Source organism: Drosophila santomea, chromosome X (genome assembly GCF_016746245.2).
Source record: "Drosophila santomea strain STO CAGO 1482 chromosome X, Prin_Dsan_1.1, whole genome shotgun sequence".
In the NCBI taxonomy this organism is placed as follows: Eukaryota; Metazoa; Arthropoda; class Insecta; order Diptera; family Drosophilidae; genus Drosophila; species Drosophila santomea.
Genome location: NC_053021.2, coordinates 13,891,284 through 13,910,728, shown reverse-complemented (window position 1 = coordinate 13,910,728; position 19,445 = coordinate 13,891,284). Strand labels below are relative to the sequence as shown.

At 45.2% G+C, this 19,445-nt stretch overlaps 3 protein-coding genes and 1 long non-coding RNA gene across 4 annotated transcripts; 2 read left to right on the top strand and 2 right to left on the bottom strand.

Moving 5' to 3' along the window:
* Window positions 1-2,886: 2,886 nt before the first annotated feature.
* LOC120457024 (mitochondrial carrier homolog 2) lies at window positions 2,887-4,715 on the bottom strand. The gene has a single exon (XM_039644185.1). The coding sequence runs from the start codon at window positions 4,565-4,567 to the stop codon at window positions 3,395-3,397; it is 1,173 nt and encodes a 390-aa protein (XP_039500119.1). The 5' UTR covers window positions 4,568-4,715; the 3' UTR covers window positions 2,887-3,394.
* Window positions 4,716-9,104: 4,389 nt separating this feature from the next.
* On the top strand, window positions 9,105-9,935 carry LOC120456058 (mitochondrial import inner membrane translocase subunit tim16-B). Its single transcript, XM_039642641.1, has 2 exons — window positions 9,105-9,121; window positions 9,259-9,935. The coding sequence occupies exon 2, from the start codon at window positions 9,324-9,326 to the stop codon at window positions 9,795-9,797; it is 474 nt and encodes a 157-aa protein (XP_039498575.1). The 5' UTR covers window positions 9,105-9,121; window positions 9,259-9,323; the 3' UTR covers window positions 9,798-9,935.
* A 160-nt stretch (window positions 9,936-10,095) lies between these two features.
* LOC120456528 lies at window positions 10,096-10,785 on the top strand. Its single transcript, XR_005616839.1, has 3 exons — window positions 10,096-10,224; window positions 10,283-10,428; window positions 10,492-10,785. It is a non-coding gene; the product is annotated as an uncharacterized LOC120456528 (long non-coding RNA).
* A 6,467-nt stretch (window positions 10,786-17,252) lies between these two features.
* Window positions 17,253-19,331, bottom strand: LOC120455683. Its single transcript, XM_039642092.1, has 2 exons — window positions 18,453-19,331; window positions 17,253-18,392 (listed from the first exon to the last, which is right to left on the bottom strand). The coding sequence occupies exons 1-2, from the start codon at window positions 19,275-19,277 to the stop codon at window positions 17,253-17,255; spliced, it is 1,965 nt and encodes a 654-aa protein (XP_039498026.1). The 5' UTR covers window positions 19,278-19,331.
* Window positions 19,332-19,445: the final 114 nt, after the last annotated feature.

Genomic DNA, 19,445 nt, shown 5'->3' with positions numbered 1-19,445 from the left:
CACACCCCCCTTGCACCCACACAAGCGCACACATTCCGCACCCGCAAAACGCGTATGCATAATCAATGGAGCCTCATTAACCTGTGTGTGTGTGTGTGGGTGAGTGTGTGTTATTGTTGTTGCCCGTTAATTACGCAACCCATAAAATATATATTGCTTCTCATCGCGTTTTACATCAGAATGACGTCGATTAACACCTCATGAATGCGTGTGTCTGTGTGCAAAACCTGTTAATTGGTTTAACGTTATAAAATTGAAACCGCCGTTGAAACGACATTGTTGTTGTTGTTGTTGTTGTCGGAAGTCGGAAGCCGATGCGGCGTATGCGTAATATATTTGTGAACCGCCGGGAAACGCGTGCTTCCCCACCGGCACTTCCTGTCAATGCAGTGAGAACACACCGTGTTCCCAGCCCTGAAACCGCTTTAAATCACATATCAAACATTTCAAACTAAAGGACTCCAAAGAAATACATATAATATATATTAAATCAACTAATATCCCATCTGTAATGAAACATTATGTGGGGTTTAAACATATCAGAGGCGTCATTGCAAAGAGATTGCATTTAGGGGAACATGTCGGACTATTAATAACAATGAATAACCCATACATTGGCACTTAGTGGCTAGTGTTAATTATGACATTTACCCTCCAATTTTCATTTTCCTATTCCCGCCCTTAGAACACAGCCCACATGGACATATAAATATATATGTACAATATACATATCGTTTTGGAAACGGATACAGATGTGGCTTTAATTTGATCTGATAGCAATAATAATTCATAATTGACTTAATAATGGACTCGATATTAATGTTAATTAGGCCCGAACTCTGGGCAATTACTTCTGTGCCCAGAAACCAGCAGCTTTGCGAGTTGAGCCCAAGACAAAGCCCCAAGTTATCCATGCAAATGCATGACTTTGTTCAGCATTTCCGCTACACATAGAGACATAGACACAGATGAGCAAAAATTGAAACACGAAATTGCAGCTCAGTGTGCGAGGTTTGTGCGAAAACAATTGGCAATTTATGTACTGCACTTATGGAAAGGAATACATTCTATTTAATATTACATAGATTAATGAAGAAAACAAAACGTGTATAAAAAACTGAAGTAGCATTTGATTGTGGCAGTTTGGTTTTACATAATTAATTTCATGCTCTTGTTATTGGAATTTTAGACTGTCTTGCGAGGAAGTCTATGTCAAGCCCTCGATTTGCCACTGACCATATGACTATGTCAACTGGCCGCCCAATAGTGCCGCCTCCTTTATCCTTCGTCCTTCGTCCTTCATCCTTTATCCCGGGCATCGCATCTTTATGAAGCTGAAGACAAAATTGTGTTGCATCGTTAGTCTAATTGCATTTTGCCAGGCGACAGTAACAACAGAATCGTGTTCTGCTCAACAGTTGCCCCAACACACACACGAAGCCCTATCTATATATATATATCTATATATACATATGTATGTAAATATATATGTATGCCTCTATGCAGACATGCGTGAATGTTGCAGGACACGTAGTCCTTGTAGTCCTGCAAAGGCTGACGGCTGATGCCTTTTTTTTGGTTATTAAGACGATACGACTTATACCCACTGCACTGTCATCGTCACACAGATACACACTCACACAAGGACATACAGAAACCACACACACACACACACACGCTCATGTAATAACTAGTAATTTTGCAACGTTTATGGAAGATGTAGGAGGTCCAACTTTTGACTCTTGATTTCTCTGGCCCAAATGAACCTGACCAACTTGCAGCAGCAACAACCGAGCATAACTGGCATTTAGGTAATCGATTGTCGATTTTCAACGGACTTGCAAATACCCAGTACATGATATCTACAGCATTTCTTGTTACTTACCTCTCGAGAGTAAGAATTTAAACTACTGCAGCTAGCTAATATGTGCTTAAAGGGTGTGAAAAAAAAGGGTTTAACAACTGATTAGGTTTAACAACCAAAAAATGGTTTATCAACTGTTTACTTAAGTAGAAAGCATAAAAAATGGTTTATCAACTGATTACTTAAGTAGAAAGCATAAAAAATGGTTTATCAACTGATTACTTAAGTAGAAAGCATAAAAAATGGTTTATCAACTGATTATTTAAGCGGAATGCATAAACAAATGGTTTAACAACTATAACTTACTATATCTGAAATGTGACACTTGAGCTTTGACTTTGCCTGCGAAGGACGCGAGTGCCGAATGCTACCCTCTGCCCACCGAAGTGTGGCCCGCAAATGTGTCGCATTCAAATGAACCAAAACTGAATTGTGTCTGAGCCATCGCACAACCCCCCTCCCCCCTCCACTTATCGCCAAACCCCCCTTGCCGCACGCCACTGGCCACTGAAATCCTGTTGGCACATTTCGTTGTAGATTTTTGATATTTTCATTACGTGCATCTGCCAGTTACGCCTCATTGTGTGGGTGTACACACTCACTGCATGTGCACACTATCTACATATACACATACATATATATATGGGTTGATGGGGGTTAAGGAGTACATAGAATGTCGTACATGTGTCCTGGCCTTGGTTAGTTCCATTCTGCCCGGATTTCAGTCGCTTAATCTCTGCTGACATTTGGTGAAACAGCAGTAGTAGTAGCAACAGTAGCAACAGTAGCAAAAGTAGCAGTAGCAGCATTACCAGTGAAAAGATACAGATAAAGAGCGGCCCTGCAGCTTTGCAAGCTTATGAATGCGAAAACAGCAAGAGGATGTGCAAATCTACAACTCAACTGGGGGTCTTCTCGTTTGCCCATCATCCTTCTGAGTCCTTTTCATGGGCCAAATGTATGTCGGCTGACTTTGCCTTTGTTGACTGTTGCCCTAATAATACGCTAAATTGCAAACGTGCAACGGTTGAAAACTACATTTAATTGTTATTATTATTATTACTTCAAGCTCATGATCATTACACTATGATCGCCTTTACTTCTTCCGCTATCCACATATCCACAATCTTCCAGTTTCGTGACTCTTCTGTACTATGCTTTCCATACTGACTGTTCTTCAAACAAAATTCTTTGGAATATCTAGGCTCCTCCCACTCCACATTGTTCCCTGTTAATTTTATTAACTTTAAATTTGCTTCACCATCCAAAAGTATCCTTTATCCTGTAGTTCCAAAAGTATCTTTTTATCCTGTAGTTCCAAAAGTATCCTTGTATCCTGTAGTTTCTATCCTTCAGTTTCTTCCATGTATCTTTTCTTCATAACTCATTCTATTTATCTTGCATATCATCATCTATTCTTCGCCGCTCCAACATTCGATTCTTCGCCTTGAACTCTCCACTTTGCTTGATTCATCCTCCTCTCTGAACTCCTCATTTCCCATCTATTTACAGTTTCTTCTCCATATTCACCTAACTCGTCCTGGCAGTGAGTGCATCCTTGTGGCGCAGCAACTGGATCCTGGGCATGGTGCGCCAGAAGAGCACGGCTCCACGGCTTTGGCCACCGCGGGCATAGAGATCCGTGAGGCAGTCGACCCAGTGGTTGTAGAGCGGCATGTTTGGCGGCTCACAGGCGGCCAGTGGTGCTCCGGCACCAGCCATGCAGGCGGAGGTCACCTCCAAAGGATACGCCACCAGGCTGGCCAGCATCTGGATGACCACGGCATTGTACTGCTGCTGGGTGTGGCTCATCGGCAGGAGGCGACGGCAAAGGTGACTCAGGACGCTCGTCACCACCAGGACGCTCCACTCGCCCAGTAGGCGTGGCACCATGCCCGCGAAGAGTCCAGCACATCCCTGCTGTTGGACCACCGTCATCAGGCTGCCAAGGAGTCCCTCGTAGACGCGTTCGCGACCAACAAACTGGGCTATCTGGCGCACCATGACCACGTAAAAGGGATGCGATATGGCCACTGCGGTGGCCAGACGCAAGCTGTCCCTCGTGAGATTCCAGCACAGCTCCTTGAGGCCCAATCCCTGCCTGGGTCCTCGCTTGTAGGGGGCAAAGTGCAGGACAGCCAGCAGTAGGTCACCCAGTAAATAGTCCACTATGCTGGCGGCCAGGCGAGCGGTCAGCCCACGATATATGCCAGTGAAGCCATCCATTTGCTGGATGTGCTGCACATACCGATGGACACTGGGCAGAAAGTGGCGTGGCCGCCGCTGGAACAGGCGCAGTTGAAAGGGTCGCGCCTGGAGCGGCTCATGGCCCAGTTGGATGAGCACCTTGGCCATCTCGTACGGATACAGCAGCGCATTGTAGCCCACCCGCAGGCAGAAGCGCACCAGCTGATTGGGTCGTCCATGGACTGGCACTTGTCTGCATGGAACCAACTCCGATCCCACACAGCTCTCCTCTGGACTGGCCAACGCATCCCGAGCAACTGCCTGCTGCCGCTGCTGGTTGGATGATCTCATGGAACGGGCTGGTGGCAGTGGTGGCTCCACCAGCAGCGGCTGCACCGCCGTCATCGGTGGTGCGGTGGTGCGTCGCATCAGTGCACTGTTGTCCGCATCGCCACCACCACCGAATCCCAATCCTTCTGCCTGGGCATCGCGACGATTGTACTCCATGTGGGCCATTGCCGATATATCCTTTCTTCCTTCGATTTATAACTATTTCTCTCAAAAAACTCGAATTTAGTTGAAAGAACGGATGATCTAACCGAATGCCGTCTCAGTTCAAGTATACTGCTTTTTTGGAGAGCCAAACTTTTGCCTTTAAGAACTTGACATTTGACATTGAATCCACGGCCGACTGGGTTTTGAATAATATTTAAAGAACTCTATTGATTGCAATTAAAGCGCTCATTATTGGGTTCATTTTTGCGATGCCCAAGCTGAGCGATTTCTTCTCCACTTGATAACAAATCGCGGCAAAAGGGCAGCTCACACTTGCCCCAATTGACTTCCAAAGCCCCACCCCCCGCCGACGCCTCCCACTTACTTTTGCAACATGAAATTTCAATTAGGCTGACCCCGCAGCTCTTTTGCTGTTTTTCTGGTCAATTAAATGCAACTGTATTGGCTGCCTTTGCACTCTGCCAGCTTCATCACTGCCATGCCCTTTACCCCCTTTCCCCTTCCCCCCTTCCCCCTTTACCCCTTTCCATACCCCCGGTTCAGATTGCATTTTAAGCCGTTAAAACCTAGTGCCGATTTCGACCAAAATGCACAGAATGCTTAAAACTCGCTAGGAAAATAAATGAAAATGTATTCGATATGAAATTTAATTACCAACTCAACGAGGTATTACATTCCATATTTGGAGCTATATTTTGAATGTTCTGATCAAAATACTGATATTTATAGTGGCAAAATAACAGAAAAGCGATTTTCGGCAAAAAATCATTATCAAAAATTGGAAGAAAAGTGAAAAAAATATAATTTTCTTTTTGAAAACCCAGTTCGATAGGAAATTTTATTACGAACTCAACGAGGTATTACATTCCATATTTGGAGCTATATTTGGAATGTTCTGATCAAAATAATCGCAAAAACACAGAAAACTTTAACTCGAATTAAAACCATCACTCATTCGATACAAAAAAGGCTTAGCTGAAATTCCGCTAATGAAGCGCTATAAAAATTTCGATTTTGTATTAGAAAGTAATAAATGCAATTCAACTTACTGCGGTAAAAAGACCTACAAACTTGGCCAAGAATAATCAATTCCCAATCCAAATGATTAGCGGATGAGCCACAGCGAATTTCCACTCACTTGGATGGCCGGTTCTGTTGAGTCAGTTGGTCTGGAGCATGGAGCATGGAAACCAATCACACAACCCAGTGCCCAATTTAACCCTTTCTCGCCCCCGCCTTAACCCACCAGCAACCCAACGGCAATCGCATGCAATCCATTCCGACCAAGCGACCGAATGCAAATGCAACTTATGCGACACGCACAGTTGATTAACAATGTCGCAATTTTTGAACCGAACCAATGTCGAAATCTCACCCACGGCTAAAGTGCACGTAAAGAAAAAACGTTGTTATTTTAAAAACAAAAAATACAAATCAGTTTCCTCTCATCTATGCTGGTTTTTTTGGAGATTTTATTAAAATACAATGGCACTAGCGCAAATTCTTTATTAAATGAAATTGCATATAAAGCATATTTAAGATATTCTCTCGGTGTAACACCCACACACTGATCCACTGAACAACTGCACCACTAAGCCACCCATCGCCCTACTTCACACACACTCGCAAACACACACACTCGCACACTCGCACACACACACACTGGCACGATTATTGCACATCACTAATTAGTGATGTGTGCGACGCATCGCGCCTAAAATTTCTGACCATCAAAAGGGGAAGGTGGGCGAAAGTGGGCGGTGGTGGGCGGTGGGCGGTGTTTGGTGGGCGGTATGCAGTGGGGCGGGAATGAGCAGGGGGTAGCCGTTGGCAGAGCGAGACCTGACGTTGACATTCCACTAACAGTGAAATTGTTTTCCAAATCCTAAGCTTGCATGTTAGCCACAAGCAACAACAGCAAGCATCATCCCAAAGGGGGTGGTGGTTGCTGCCCGTGGGTATCGCAGCTGAGTGGGTGGTGCGGGGTGGTGTGGGGTGGTTCAACCACGAACTGCAGCAGCGAATGAATGGCAATGAATGCGACACTGAATGGCCGGCCGGACCAACTGGACAGTGGCTGGGCAGTAGCGTTTTCAGCGCCATGGCCATGGCCATGCATCACCGATGGCCACCGCCAATAGAGCATCACCCACACCACCCACAGCACCCACACCACCCACTCACCACCACCAACGCGCTGCAGTGGATCCCACGTTGCGTGTGTGGTAAATAGTGAACTGTTCGCATTTTGCCTGACTCCCTCGCTTTGGTAGCTACAGTTCTCTACGCAAAAGGGTCATATCAGCTACTGAATAGCTTGTGAGCATGCCTATTGAATCCTAGCATTATTGCTGGGTTACAGTGCAGCTAATAAGTATATGTTCCCTGATAGTAATATCACTGATAGCAATACCTATCTACTCTATAATGCCTAGTTGCATTTGCAACTCAACTTTTCATTCATTTGCGAAAGAGTAGCGATGGCGGTGGCAGCAACGCTGCTGTCTGGGGATTAAAACTGCCGGATGCAGTGCGGAAATCAAAATGCTATGGCGGCCAGCCATCGCAGCCATCGGACACAACTGACGAGCGGATGGAGTCCACTACCGAGGCCCATTCGCCAAAAAAAAAAAAAAAAAAAAAAATTAAAACACCCGGAAAAAAAGCCCAAACGATTCGGAATCGAAATGGGAATCGGAGGAGGATTCTGGGGCGGTAACAGCAGTTTAAATGGCAACTAATCGCAAAAGGCAGTCGCTGGCTGCCCAGCTGCAGAGAGAGAAAAAACTATCAACTAGGCGCTTATTTAAATTAAATTTTTTCAGAACTTCTAATATAACTTTGAGTATAATTAAAATATATTAACAAGCAGTTGTCAATTTTCTTATTATTTATTTCTTAAGTTTTTACTTTCAAGCATTTCTTTAGATTTGTTTTGATTTCCAATATATTCAAATATTAGTAATGATTTGATTTGTAATGTAATTAGTAATGATTTTGATTTTCGTTTCGATTTCCATCTGATGTTTGGGTGCATAGTTATTTTTTCAAGTGTTGCCCAGCGCATCGGACGTGGCCACGTTTAGATAGCCATGTCGAGGTGTTTGCATAATGAATGACCCCCGCCGACCAGCGGCAACAACAGCCGCTGACCATCAACTGTGGCTCCCGAATTGGAAAAGTGGGCGGGTAAAATTGTGGAGGGGGGCGTGGTGGGGGTGGCTCAGATTTGGTCTCACGCACAAGACAATGAAATCAAACGACAAAAGCAAATGTGATCAATTACAGTTTGTGAATTTTAACGGCAAATGGCCAGAAAGCCATTGTTGTGCATTTGCGGTGGGAATGGATGATGGTGATGGCGACTCTGGCAGAGCTCTGTCAGCCAGGGTTACCAGACCCATCCATGCAGCAGCGGTGGCCACCACATGCAGCACTGAACGGCTGGAAATGGAAATGTTAGCCAAATTCGGAAATTGCGGACAGCTCAGCAGTAAAGGGTACGGCAACAAGTCATTATTGTAATTATGTTAATATACACCATCCAATCCCCCATCTCCACAGCAAATTCCCGGGTAAATGAGACTGCATCCAGTGAGGCATCATGGCATCCAGGCATCCTGGCATCCAGGAGACTGGAGACTAAACTACTTGATGTCCTTGATGCTTGGTCATAAGGCCGGAAGTCTGTCAATTTGCGTATAATTTGTTTACGAGCTTCACACACACACACCCGTAAACTCTCACACACACACCCGCACACACACACGCACACACACACGCACACCCACGCACACAGCTGCACAAACGCCTCCAGAACGGATACGGAAGCTGGAAATCAGAGCAAGGAAACGTTTTGATTTCATTCAGCTGTCTCGGTCTCTCTGAATCCCAAAGAACAGAGGTGGCGAGTATAGTAATATATATTTGATTGGATATTGCAGTAAGGTAATTATTACAAAATGAATTTAAATAAATAATAAAAATAAATATTTAAGCTGCTAGGCAATTTAGGTTGAGCTGCATATTATGCTGCAAGGCAATAATCTCGCTTTTAAAATACATTCTCCACCTCCAAAGTACTTCATTTCATTCTGCGATTGATTTTAAATAAATAAAATGCCATGTATGCTACTTTTTTGACCGCAACTGTGCGACTGCGAGCTTATGACACACTCGTTCTGTGGAATTTTTAAACACTTGAGTGCGTCAGAAGTTCATGGGGTGCTATAGTTTGTGGCAATGTGTATTAAAAATGAAAACTTCAACTTAAACATTTGAATCAAAACCAGTGGCAGTCAAAACGGAAATGCTTTAATAAAAGTGTGGGGCAATTTGTCTATCAGTAAACTTAAAACAAAATATTTTGTTAAATGGAATTTGAGAGTTTGCAGGCCGTCGTATTGTTTGCATAAAGTGAATCAATTTTGTGCGAAATGTGAAAAGACAAACAAAATTGGCTTAAAATCTATAAGTTGTGTTGGTTTCATTCAGTGGCAAAATATTCCCGCAAAATGTAAAAGGAAAATATCATTGGCTGAAAGAAGTGCACGGGTAACTTATGCCTAAGCTTTACACTTAAGAAATAACTAACTAACTAATATAGCTAATGAATATTTGGGATTATATTCGATTTTCTTCACCAAGCAATCGAGTGAGTTACTACTTTAAATTCCTATTATTATTTTCAGGTTATTTCAGGCTGTAGGAGAACTCAACACAATCGCGAGCAAAATTCCACATAGACAAGCAGAAAATGGCACGGTACCTGGCACAGATCATCATTTTGGGTGCCCAGCTGGTTGGACGGGCGCTGGTGAAGACGGTGCGCCAGGAGCTGCAGGCCTTCGAGGATGCGGCCCGCATCCAGGAGTCGCTGAAGGCCAACGAGCCCAGCAGCGGACGCAGTGCGTTGGCCAAGGACATGACCCTGGCGGAGGCCCAGCAGATCCTCAATGTGAAGGACCTCAGTGATCGCCAGGCCATAGACTCCCACTACCAGCACTTGTTTGGCGCGAACGATAAGTCCAACGGCGGCACCTTCTACATCCAGTCGAAGGTCTTTCGGGCCAAGGAGCGCATCGACCAGGAACTGGAGCGACTGCAGCTGTTGGCCCAGAGCGGCGTCTCCCTTTCCCATTCCCAATCCCAATCCTCCCCAGCACCGCCAGCAGCAGCCACATCCGCATCGCAATGCCAGGACAAGGAGACGGGTGCCAAGAGCCGGTGATCCTGTCCAGCTGCATTCCTGGGTTTGGCTTTTACCAACCTCGTATTTAGCTGCCTGGTCATCTCAGTTACCAAATCGTCTTTGAACTACTCGTACCTGTATTCATTTAAATCGTCAATTAAATATTTTGATATGTAATCATTGTCTGAGTTTCTTTGTTCGAGGAATGAAAACCTAATGCAAATACTTTTAATGATTTTAAAAAATGATTTTCAGCTAAGATCTAGTGAGCCATTAAATGCCATCAAGTTGGCCATGATTCTAGCTCCGTTTTCGATTTGCAACCAAGCATAAAGTATTTTCAGTTTTGTTTCGGTCTCAGCGGAGTAACAACTCTGTAATAATTTCGAGTAAAAATGTTCTTATAAAAATGTTTTTAGTACAAATTTGCTGTGAAACTTTTTAATACATGTTCAAGTACTGAGCGGTAAGTGAATTAAAAAATATGCTAATTTGTTTTCTGTTCTAACTTAACAACGCTGCAGCTTTTGCTCATAATTGTGGGCTTACACAAAATATTGCAAAATTGGTAAATGGAAGTTCGCCAGCTCCGTTTGATTGCTTTCAAGGAATCAAAAACACAGAATGTCGTCGTGATTTGTGACTTCGTCACATTACAAATTACAACAAGGTAATATAATTTAATAGCAATTTAATTGCCATGTATCAAATGCAAAATGTGCCATTTATGCAGGATTACTCTTGAGAAACTGACAAGCACCACACGCTGCATTCCACTGCACACGAATACAAGATGAGTATCTACGATTGGGAAACCCAAGAAGTTTGAACCTCAAATGACTTGTATCTTGCAGATAGATCGCGTATCCACGGGATACTGGGAGCTGAGCGATTCCATTCCGATTTTGTAGCGCTTCAGCACGATGAGTTTTGAATACCTCGAATTATATTATCATATTGGTAACACCATTTTCCACACTAACCAAAAAGTAAGACATTAAATAAAGTTATATAGAATACACTTAAATATTTGTTTTGGAGTGACTCTACTTTAACTATATTTAAATGCTACATTTTGCATTATTTTGCTACGCATGTGAGCGGTGAAAAGAGCAACCATTTACATTCAAATGGCGTTTAATATCTGTTCGGGACATGTCATTGATCTTTATAATGACGCACGTTTTACCAAAGCAAAAGTTCGCCCATTCACACACACGCACACCCACACACACACATGTGCATATTGTATTATGGCAATTTTCAATTTGTGTATGCATTTAAAATGCAATTTTCCACGGCAGAACGAGAGGCGAGGCTCAATAAAATTCAAGTGATTTATTTATACGCATTGTTGGGCGACTGAAAATTTGCGAAACGCAAGGTTGCGGAGGGGAGGGGCGGGGTGAAGTGTTGGCGAACTCTTAATAAAAACAATTAAGCCAAATTGGCCACAATTGTAGGCAAAAATGAAATAAAAACCCAAATTGAAACGGAAAACAGTTGAATGCGGGGCGAAAAAAAAAAAAACGAAAACAGACACAAGTTGATCAAAATAGCGGAAAATGAGCGGTGCGTGTGGAAAAGTGTGTGATGGTGCGAAAAAAAAACAAACAAACAAAAAAAAGGCGAACACTTAAGTGGAAATGCAGTCGAGTGTCGTCATCGTCATCATCAAGAGGGCATCGCAGCAAACTCACACACAAGTGCAGAAAAAAGAGAACAGCGACACTTGTGCAGGCGGAGAAAAAGCTGATACCCTGTAATGCTCAAATAGATATTCATTCCTTTTTGCTGACAATTAACAAGCAATAATAGGTAAGTATTGAAACTAGCTCTGGCTTTTGCACAGTGCACTTTTGGATAGTCGCAGAAGTGCAGAAAACCAATGATGAGCAGCAAAGTCGACGATGCGATTTGCGTTCGTCGCTTTTCTTAGTCCTGCGTTCTTGTGTGTGTGTTTCCCTGCACTCCTTTTAACTTCTTGGTATGGAAAAACTATTCAAGTCTAATGGCACGAGAGAGAATAATGACGCACAATACACTTGCACAGCTTAAGCGGATTCACATGATTACAGTCGAGCGGCGCGCGGAGAAAGTGCAGCGGAGAAAGCAGAGAAAGCGGAGAAAGCGGAAAGCGAAGAGTGGCAAGGAGTGGTGGTAAGTAATGATGGCTGTCGATGTTTGCAGAAACTTGTTAACCATTTGAAGGCGACAAATGTCGAGAGCATTAGACATTGTACGCCGGCCACAGTGGCGAGGGATCACTGTACATCACATATTTCACAATCAGCTATCATGAAACATTTTAAACAATTCAATTTACATGATCCGTAAATACTTAAGCTTTTTTCTGCGCACCATCTGTTAACTCTGAAGAAAAACGTGGAGTGACTGTCTGCTGCCCACTGTGCATGTCCTCAACTTCACTTGCCACTTGCCACTTGCTACTTGCCACTTGGCAGGATCTGGTTGAGCTAGGATGTGCCTCCACGTCGAGTCAAACAAATGGCCCAGGATAACGCGGCCAGGCTGGCGAAGTTGCTAGTTCTCACAAATTTATGTCATTTAATTGCACGAATCGCCATTAATCGATGGCCCAACAAAGTTGCTAGTTTCTGTATGCCGAAAAAACCATCTTATATATCATTAAATAATAGTTATACTTAATTAACACTATTCTATTTCTATTGTTCCAGCTGGCATGCAAAGTGAAATTATAAAATTATAAGTAAGATAGCTGAAAGTATTACGTTACATTAAAAGGAAATAATAACACTAAATACAAAGTACTACATACTAAATAATACCAAATACTTAATACCAAATAATACTAAATAATACCAAAATATTAGTGCCCTCCTGTGCGCTTCTCAAAAGTCCTACATAAGCAAACCACTTTTGATGTATTTTCAAAAAAAAAATACTAAATGTGAGTGAGTGGTGCAGTGATTTTAAGTGGCAGCAGAGGATACCAATAATGTGATTTCGACCTACTGGAGGAAGTGCCTGAGCTGGCTATTTCCCAGGAGCTACAACCAGCTATCTGCTCTGACGTGGAAGAGAGGAGAGCTTGAAGAAAGAAGTGAGTACCTGTGTCTACGAGACACCCAAGTGTTTACAAGACATAAGTGAGTGTTTTTGCCACTCATCCCTTTATTAATATATATTAACACCTATACCGTACAAACGTGGACATGTGGCGACGTAAAGTCGATCGAAAAATGCATGGCATGCACGGAATGCTGAGTCTCTGTGTGATTTTCTAATTCGATTATTATTCAAATCATATAATTTCATCTTTGTGACACGCACCAACTGCGCTGGCAATGGCGTTGGCAACCCTGGCAGCATGTAATAATCACATTACGTATACGACACCGGAACCGCACATACATATGGTATACTATATATGTACATATAGTACATATGACATACACTATACACTATATGCCGAATGACGCATTTCTGGAGTGCCGCAGTGGACCAAATCCAATTTCCCGCTGCGCGAATGAAAATGAAAATTGCCAGCTTCATTCCTTTATTATTTCATTTCTTGTCGCCGTCGCCGCTTTGTCTCCGGCTTATCCTTCATTTGCCGGCATTTATTTTATTTTGCATATTAATATTGTTAAAAGCGCGCCGCCCGTTGTGCTCCACAAAATTAGCCCGCCATTCATGCCGCATTCCGTTCATGCGGCATCTTGAATGGTGTCTGAATGGGCAGCATCTGTGGTTGGGATGTTTTGGGTGGTTGGGTGGTTACGTGGGCAACTGGGGGACCATATCAATTTACCCACCGGAAGGCACGCAGCAGCAACACCAGTGGCAACAAAAGAATGCGACCCGATTCGATTTGATTCGCTCCATCTCCACGGGAGTTCAAAAATCGTAAACACATCACACCGTGGGCGTGGAGCACTAGAAAATCCCATGAATAAATTATAGCTGACACTTTCGCACCGTGTGGCCTCTATAAAATCAAAACAAATATATATATACATATATTTATATTACCTTTTGATAGACTGATATTTCGAACTCTTTAAGGCATTATTGATTGTAAGTAATAATTATTATTTTCCTTCACTGTATATTATAATACTACATAATGCGAGTGTGTGTGTGCGTTTGTCCGTTTGTATGCACTTATTAATGCGTATTCATTGTCACATCCGGCGCAAGGAAATTATATTCCTCAACGGGCAGCCACACCCATTTCAGCTCCATCCATTCCAGCTCCATTCCACCTCCTATCCACATCCATTCCACATTCATTCCGGCTTCCATCTCCACAATCATCGACTCATTTGGCGGACTCGACTCGACTCGACGCGCCTTGCCTTGCGGAAAGCAGACGCTTTTCTTTTGTCGATTTAATTGAAATAATTGTAAAAATGCAAAAAATGCAAATTGAATGGACAACAGTTGACACAGGATATTAACCATGGACGTTGGCCAGCAACATGAGACGACGGCGCAGGATCTGGTGGCAAAAGGACACGCCGCGCCACGAGTCGCAAGTAATGAGCTAACGAGAACGTATGCCGGATAATTGAGTGGAGACCACATGTGCAGCTGGCCGGGGGCAACCAGGTCGGGATCAGTGAACTCTCACGCGGATCGCAGCTGGAGCTCTGCGCCCAGGATTACCAATTAAATGTTTGGCCCTAGCTTGCAACTCACAGTTGTTAATGGAGCTATTCATATTTTTAAGTCCTTTGCTTGTATGTTCCTTAAATTTAATTGTTTCAAGTGCTTCGAATGTGCTGCATTTTGGGGGCGAACTCAGCCAGTGGGATTCCAGTTGGCACCTCGGCAATCCGTAATGAGTGGCCAACATTTGCCACATTGTGCGGCGGTGGGCGTTGCGTTTAGGCGTGCAGCATGTGGGCGTGGCCGGATGTGGCGGCTGTGCAACGAACTTGCTCCTAAGCCGCGTCCTCATCGAATGTTCGCCGATGTCGATGTCGAATGTCGATTGCAATGATAATGATGGTGATGGTGATGTCGATGGCGATGGCGATGTTGCTGCTGTGTCGATGTTGCTGCTGTGTCGATGTTGCTGCTGTGTCGATGTTGCTGCTGTGTCTGGCCAACTTCCGTTGCAGTGAGCATGCCAGAATGTGTGTGTGTGTGTGTCCGCAGGATAGTCCCTTTATCCTGTGCGTGTATATGTCCCTTTATCCTGCGTGTGTTTCTGTGTTTCTGTGTGTGTGAGGCCGCAGGTCGCACCATAATTGTGTTGATTAGCTAATTAGATGTAATTTCGCGGCCGGAAATTGGCAGTTGCTGCACTCGGGCAGCCATTAGGAGGACAATTCCCAGACCAGATTCTGTCCTTTTTTCCACTACGCAACCCCTTTTCCCCTTTTCGCCCCTTCCACCCCCTTTGTCTATGCAAATTTTGAAGTGCAACAGCGCGCTTTGGATGCACGAGCATAATCTCGTCATGAATATGTTTGTTTAGCGAGCAGCCATGTCTCGCCTTCAAGGGTTCCGCTCCATCGGACGCAGACTTTTGGGGCTAGGTTACCCCCAATATACCCGCCCCTCCTGAAGCCACGCCCCTGTGTATCCTGTGTATGATGCTGACGTAAAAGTCGCGCCATAAAAATTCATTGCCAAACGAGCCAAAGTATTGCGGCAATGGATGGAGTTGGAGATGGAGTTGGAGATGGAGTTGGGGATGAAGCTGGAGATGGAGCTGGAGCTGTGGATGGAGGACGAGGATGTGGCAATGGCGGTGGCAATTGCCGAGAGTAGTTCAGACAGAGCTGCAAAAAGCTGGGTAACAGATCTGCAAGTTGAGCTTTAGTCGCAACATTGGTGAAATCATTTACTTTGGCTTACATGGCGTATGAGTGATGTTGGCTTATGACAAGCCACATTTCATTCGAATTTGCTAACTGGTAATTGATTGAATTTCTATCTATAACCTATAATTACACAAATATGTTATATTTCAAAACCCCTTAAATATTATCATCCCAGTGCCCTTAAATCAGCGAAAAAGCCTCCAGTGAATGATACATGCAATAAAGCCGAAAAATAGGAAACATTTTATAAAAGGAATTGCATAAAGTTGTGCTCCTTTTTGCTTGATTTTTCCCCAAACAGCGCAGCGCATTAAAGAGGTTTGGGGGTGTGGAAAATCGCTTGCGAAATGGAAAATTTAGATGGAGTGGGGTGCTAGATGCTGCTTACTGCTTGCTGGTTTTTGGATGGGATGTATCGCTTCAGACGCTGACTGCGACTGCGACTGCGACTGCGACTGCGAGTGGTTCGAAAACGACATCGCAGGCAATGAGCTTAAGTTCAATACATTTACTTGAATTTCCAGCGAACGACAAGGACGAAGACGACGATGTCGTTGACTAGTTGGCTCCCAAGGATGAGTAGGAAACTTTGGCGAGGGGTTGGGGATTCACTGAGGAACAAGGAAGCTAGAAAACAACACGCAAAACTATAGTTGATAATACCAATATATTTTATGCGAATTTATCAAAACTGCGCTTTTAGTAAACTTAGTTAGTTTTAGAGTTTTTATGCTTGATATTTACAAGTTCATAATAGTTTACTTCCATTGACCTGCACCTTTTTTTTTGTGAGTGCATAAAGCCGTAGTCGGGCAACGTTGTGCCCATTACAGACAGTTTTTGTGGCGAGAAATTTCAAAAAGCTCAAATGTGCGAGGCGATAAGCAAAGCAGCAAGAGATTGCCAAGCATGGGCGTCGTGCAGGGGGCTAGAGGGGGTAAGGGTAAGGGGTTTTTAGAGGTTCGGGGGTTGCAGGGGTTCAAGGGGGCAATGGCAGCACTTACATGTAACCAGTCGATGGCGACAACGACAGCCGCAAATGTTGCAAGGATTGCCAGCAAGAAGCACACACACAAAATTGATGTCTATGTGTGCGGCTTCGGTTGTATTGGATCCTTGGAGCTCGACTTGGTCTGGGGTGGTCTGGTCTGGTCTGGTCTGGGGTGGTCTGGTGGGTGGCTGAAGGACAACTATTCGAGGTGGTGTGGTGGTGGCAGATCGGTGGTGGTTGATTCGCCAGCGCAAGTTTTGGTTTTCAAAATTTATCGCTTTTAGATAAAACGTTTTGCGTTTTTACGATACGAGCAGCGAACACTTTGGCCAACTATCCTGCAAGACATCCTCCCGCCGCTGAAGGGGATGTCCTTTTGTTGTTGGACAGGGGCGGGCTAAGTGGAACTGGAAGGGGGAGGGAGTGGAATTGGTAGTGGGTGTGGGCCACCCGTCGACTGTGTGGATTATGAAGTAATTTAATTAAAACGCCTGGGCCGCAAATAAATCCGACATTATTTATGCCTTCGCGCAGAAGGAATAATGCTCACTCAAGTGCTCGTGAAAACGCAAATTTTTAAGAACTTACTACGGTCACTTAAATATTTTAATAACAACATTATATTTCTTTGATCGCTTGTTGAAATTTTGTGTAAATCCGTTGAATATTCGTAGACATACTTCTCTAATCTCTCACCAAATTGGAAATGCACTTTCTTATTTTGCTATTCATTTTCCCTAATAATTTCCCAAGTTTTATTTTGGGCAACAGCAGTTCCAGCACGAAGACAACCACCGCTGCCAGATTCGCCCAGAGGATGAGCCAGAAGAGAGCAGCTAGTTCCCGCATGGAGAGTACATTTTGGCGAACGGTGGCCACCTGCTGCTCCTCCGTGGCCGATAGGCTCGGATCGCCATCGATGCCATCGAGGGTGCTGTACGATGTGGAGGCTATGCGGGCCACACTCTCGTCCTTCTCGTCCACGGCACTGACATACTGCCGCGTCCAGTGCTCCAGGAAGCCATGGGCATGGGCATGTTGGATCTGCTTGTTCAGCACACCGACCAGATGCGAGTGACGCCGCACATAGAAGGCCAATTGCTGGGTGTAGATGCGTTCCCGCACCAAGTGCAATCTCCTGCTCATCGGATGCACTTTTCGGAAGTAGCCGAAGTACTCGTAGGGCGTTAGAATGGCCAGCCGCGCCGAGGAGCCACTTTGCTGGGCCAAAGCTGGAAAGGATTGCAGCTCACTGCCCGCCAGGTAAACCAGTTGCTCCGGCCGCAGTTCCGGCAAACTGGCCAGGATCCTTGCCTCGTTGACCTCCGCCAACTGGATGGTGTAACGCTGGGCCAGCACCTCCGCAATGGTTTGTGGCGGATTCCTTTGGGTATCCTGCCGCAGCAGCTGATACATTCCCGACTGGTAGCCACTCCTGAGAACCAAGGTGGCAAACAGCCAGGTGAGCAGCACCAAGCGCCCGGGAAACCTTTGTGGCAGCAATCGATCCAGCAGATTGCCACCCATTGTCAGGACCCACAGCTCGTAGTATGGATTCACTGGCAGTTCGTGGTGATGCCAACAACGCAGCACCAGCATCAGGAGCAGGCAGGCCAGGATCAGGACCACACCAATGGCACGCCACAGCAGCGGAGCGAAGGGAAAGGAGAGCTTCTCGTAGGCGGAGTAGGCACTCTGCAGATTGGTCACCAGCATGATGTGGCTCATGAAGTAGTAGGTGGACTGGGAGTAGGGAATCTCGCTGCCAGCGCTGGGCTTGAAGTGGAATCCGCCCAGAGAGAAGTCCGCATGATGGCCAAAGATCTGCAAAGAACACCAATTGCATTATCCATACAGATAGCTAGATTTAGAACCAGGACGCACCTCATCGAAAATTGTGCCCGACTCATCGAAAGTGGCCAGCACCTCCTCCTTGTTCATCCAATAGAGACCCACGCTGAAGTTCAGATTGGTGGCCATGAACTGGAGCAGGGCGCCCTCGATGCCCACAAAGCTGCCACTGCGACGCCAAACCAAATAGGGCATATCCTCCCACGTGGCACAGGTCAGCAGACAGCCATAGAAGTTGCCCAACTTGCTGGGAAAGTAATCTCGACTAGCCCACTGCCCTGTGCCCACTTGGTAGCGATTCACCACATTGGGCGAGATCACCTGGCAGCCGTGCCACGCACTGAATGGAAAGTAACTGACCATGAGGATGTGCTCGCCAGGTGGACGCAGCACTACGCCCACATTCAGTACACTAAGATGCCACAGAAGTCGTAGGACTGCCTGCATCTCCGCACCATACGCATCCGTGGCCAGGGACATGTATATCAGTGTGTGCGACAAGTCCTGGGTGGCTCGAATCCGCGCGTAGATCGCCGTTAGAGACGCCAGACCATCGACCAGTGCCAGGACAGCGTGGACATAGGGCTTGTACTCCATGGACTGCTGCAGCAGGAGTCTGCGTGCCTGCAGATTGCTAGGCAGTGTCATCAGCACCTGGTCGAGCAGCTCCTCCAAATGGCCAACCGTCGACGGGGAACTTGTGTGCGTGTAAATGTACAAGGTCTTGAGGCGACCCATCTCCGAGTTGGCCACCACTTGAGCCAGTGCCTCCGCCAGGTGGCGATCCGAACTGGTTTCCAGTGTGCTGGCCACCAAGGAGCAGCAGCAAAGTGTGTACAACCAGTACCTGTACCTCATGGCTAAAGAGTGGCCCAAGGAATGTGTTAATGTGGCCACTTTTGGGCACTGGGCTTTTCAGATCCCCGGGGAAATTTTGGTAATGCTCCTGGCCAATCGCGTTAATCATGTCACATTAATGGCGATTCCCCTGGGTAACTAACTTCTATTACTGAATATTAACTTACT

What these genes read in the sequence shown, in the direction of transcription:
- LOC120457024 (XM_039644185.1), bottom strand. Translation starts at nt 4,567, where the DNA reads ATGGCCCACATGGAGTACAATCGTCGCGATGCCCAGGCAGAAGGATTG.
- LOC120456058 (XM_039642641.1), top strand. Translation starts at nt 9,324, where the DNA reads ATGGCACGGTACCTGGCACAGATCATCATTTTGGGTGCCCAGCTGGTT.
- LOC120455683 (XM_039642092.1), bottom strand. Translation starts at nt 19,277, where the DNA reads ATGAGGTACAGGTACTGGTTGTACACACTTTGCTGCTGCTCCTTGGTG. An exon ending in CGGGCACAATTTTCGATGAG is followed by an intron (nt 18,393 to 18,452) that starts GTGCGTCCTGGT and finishes TGTTCTTTGCAG; the next exon opens with ATCTTTGGCCATCATGCGGA.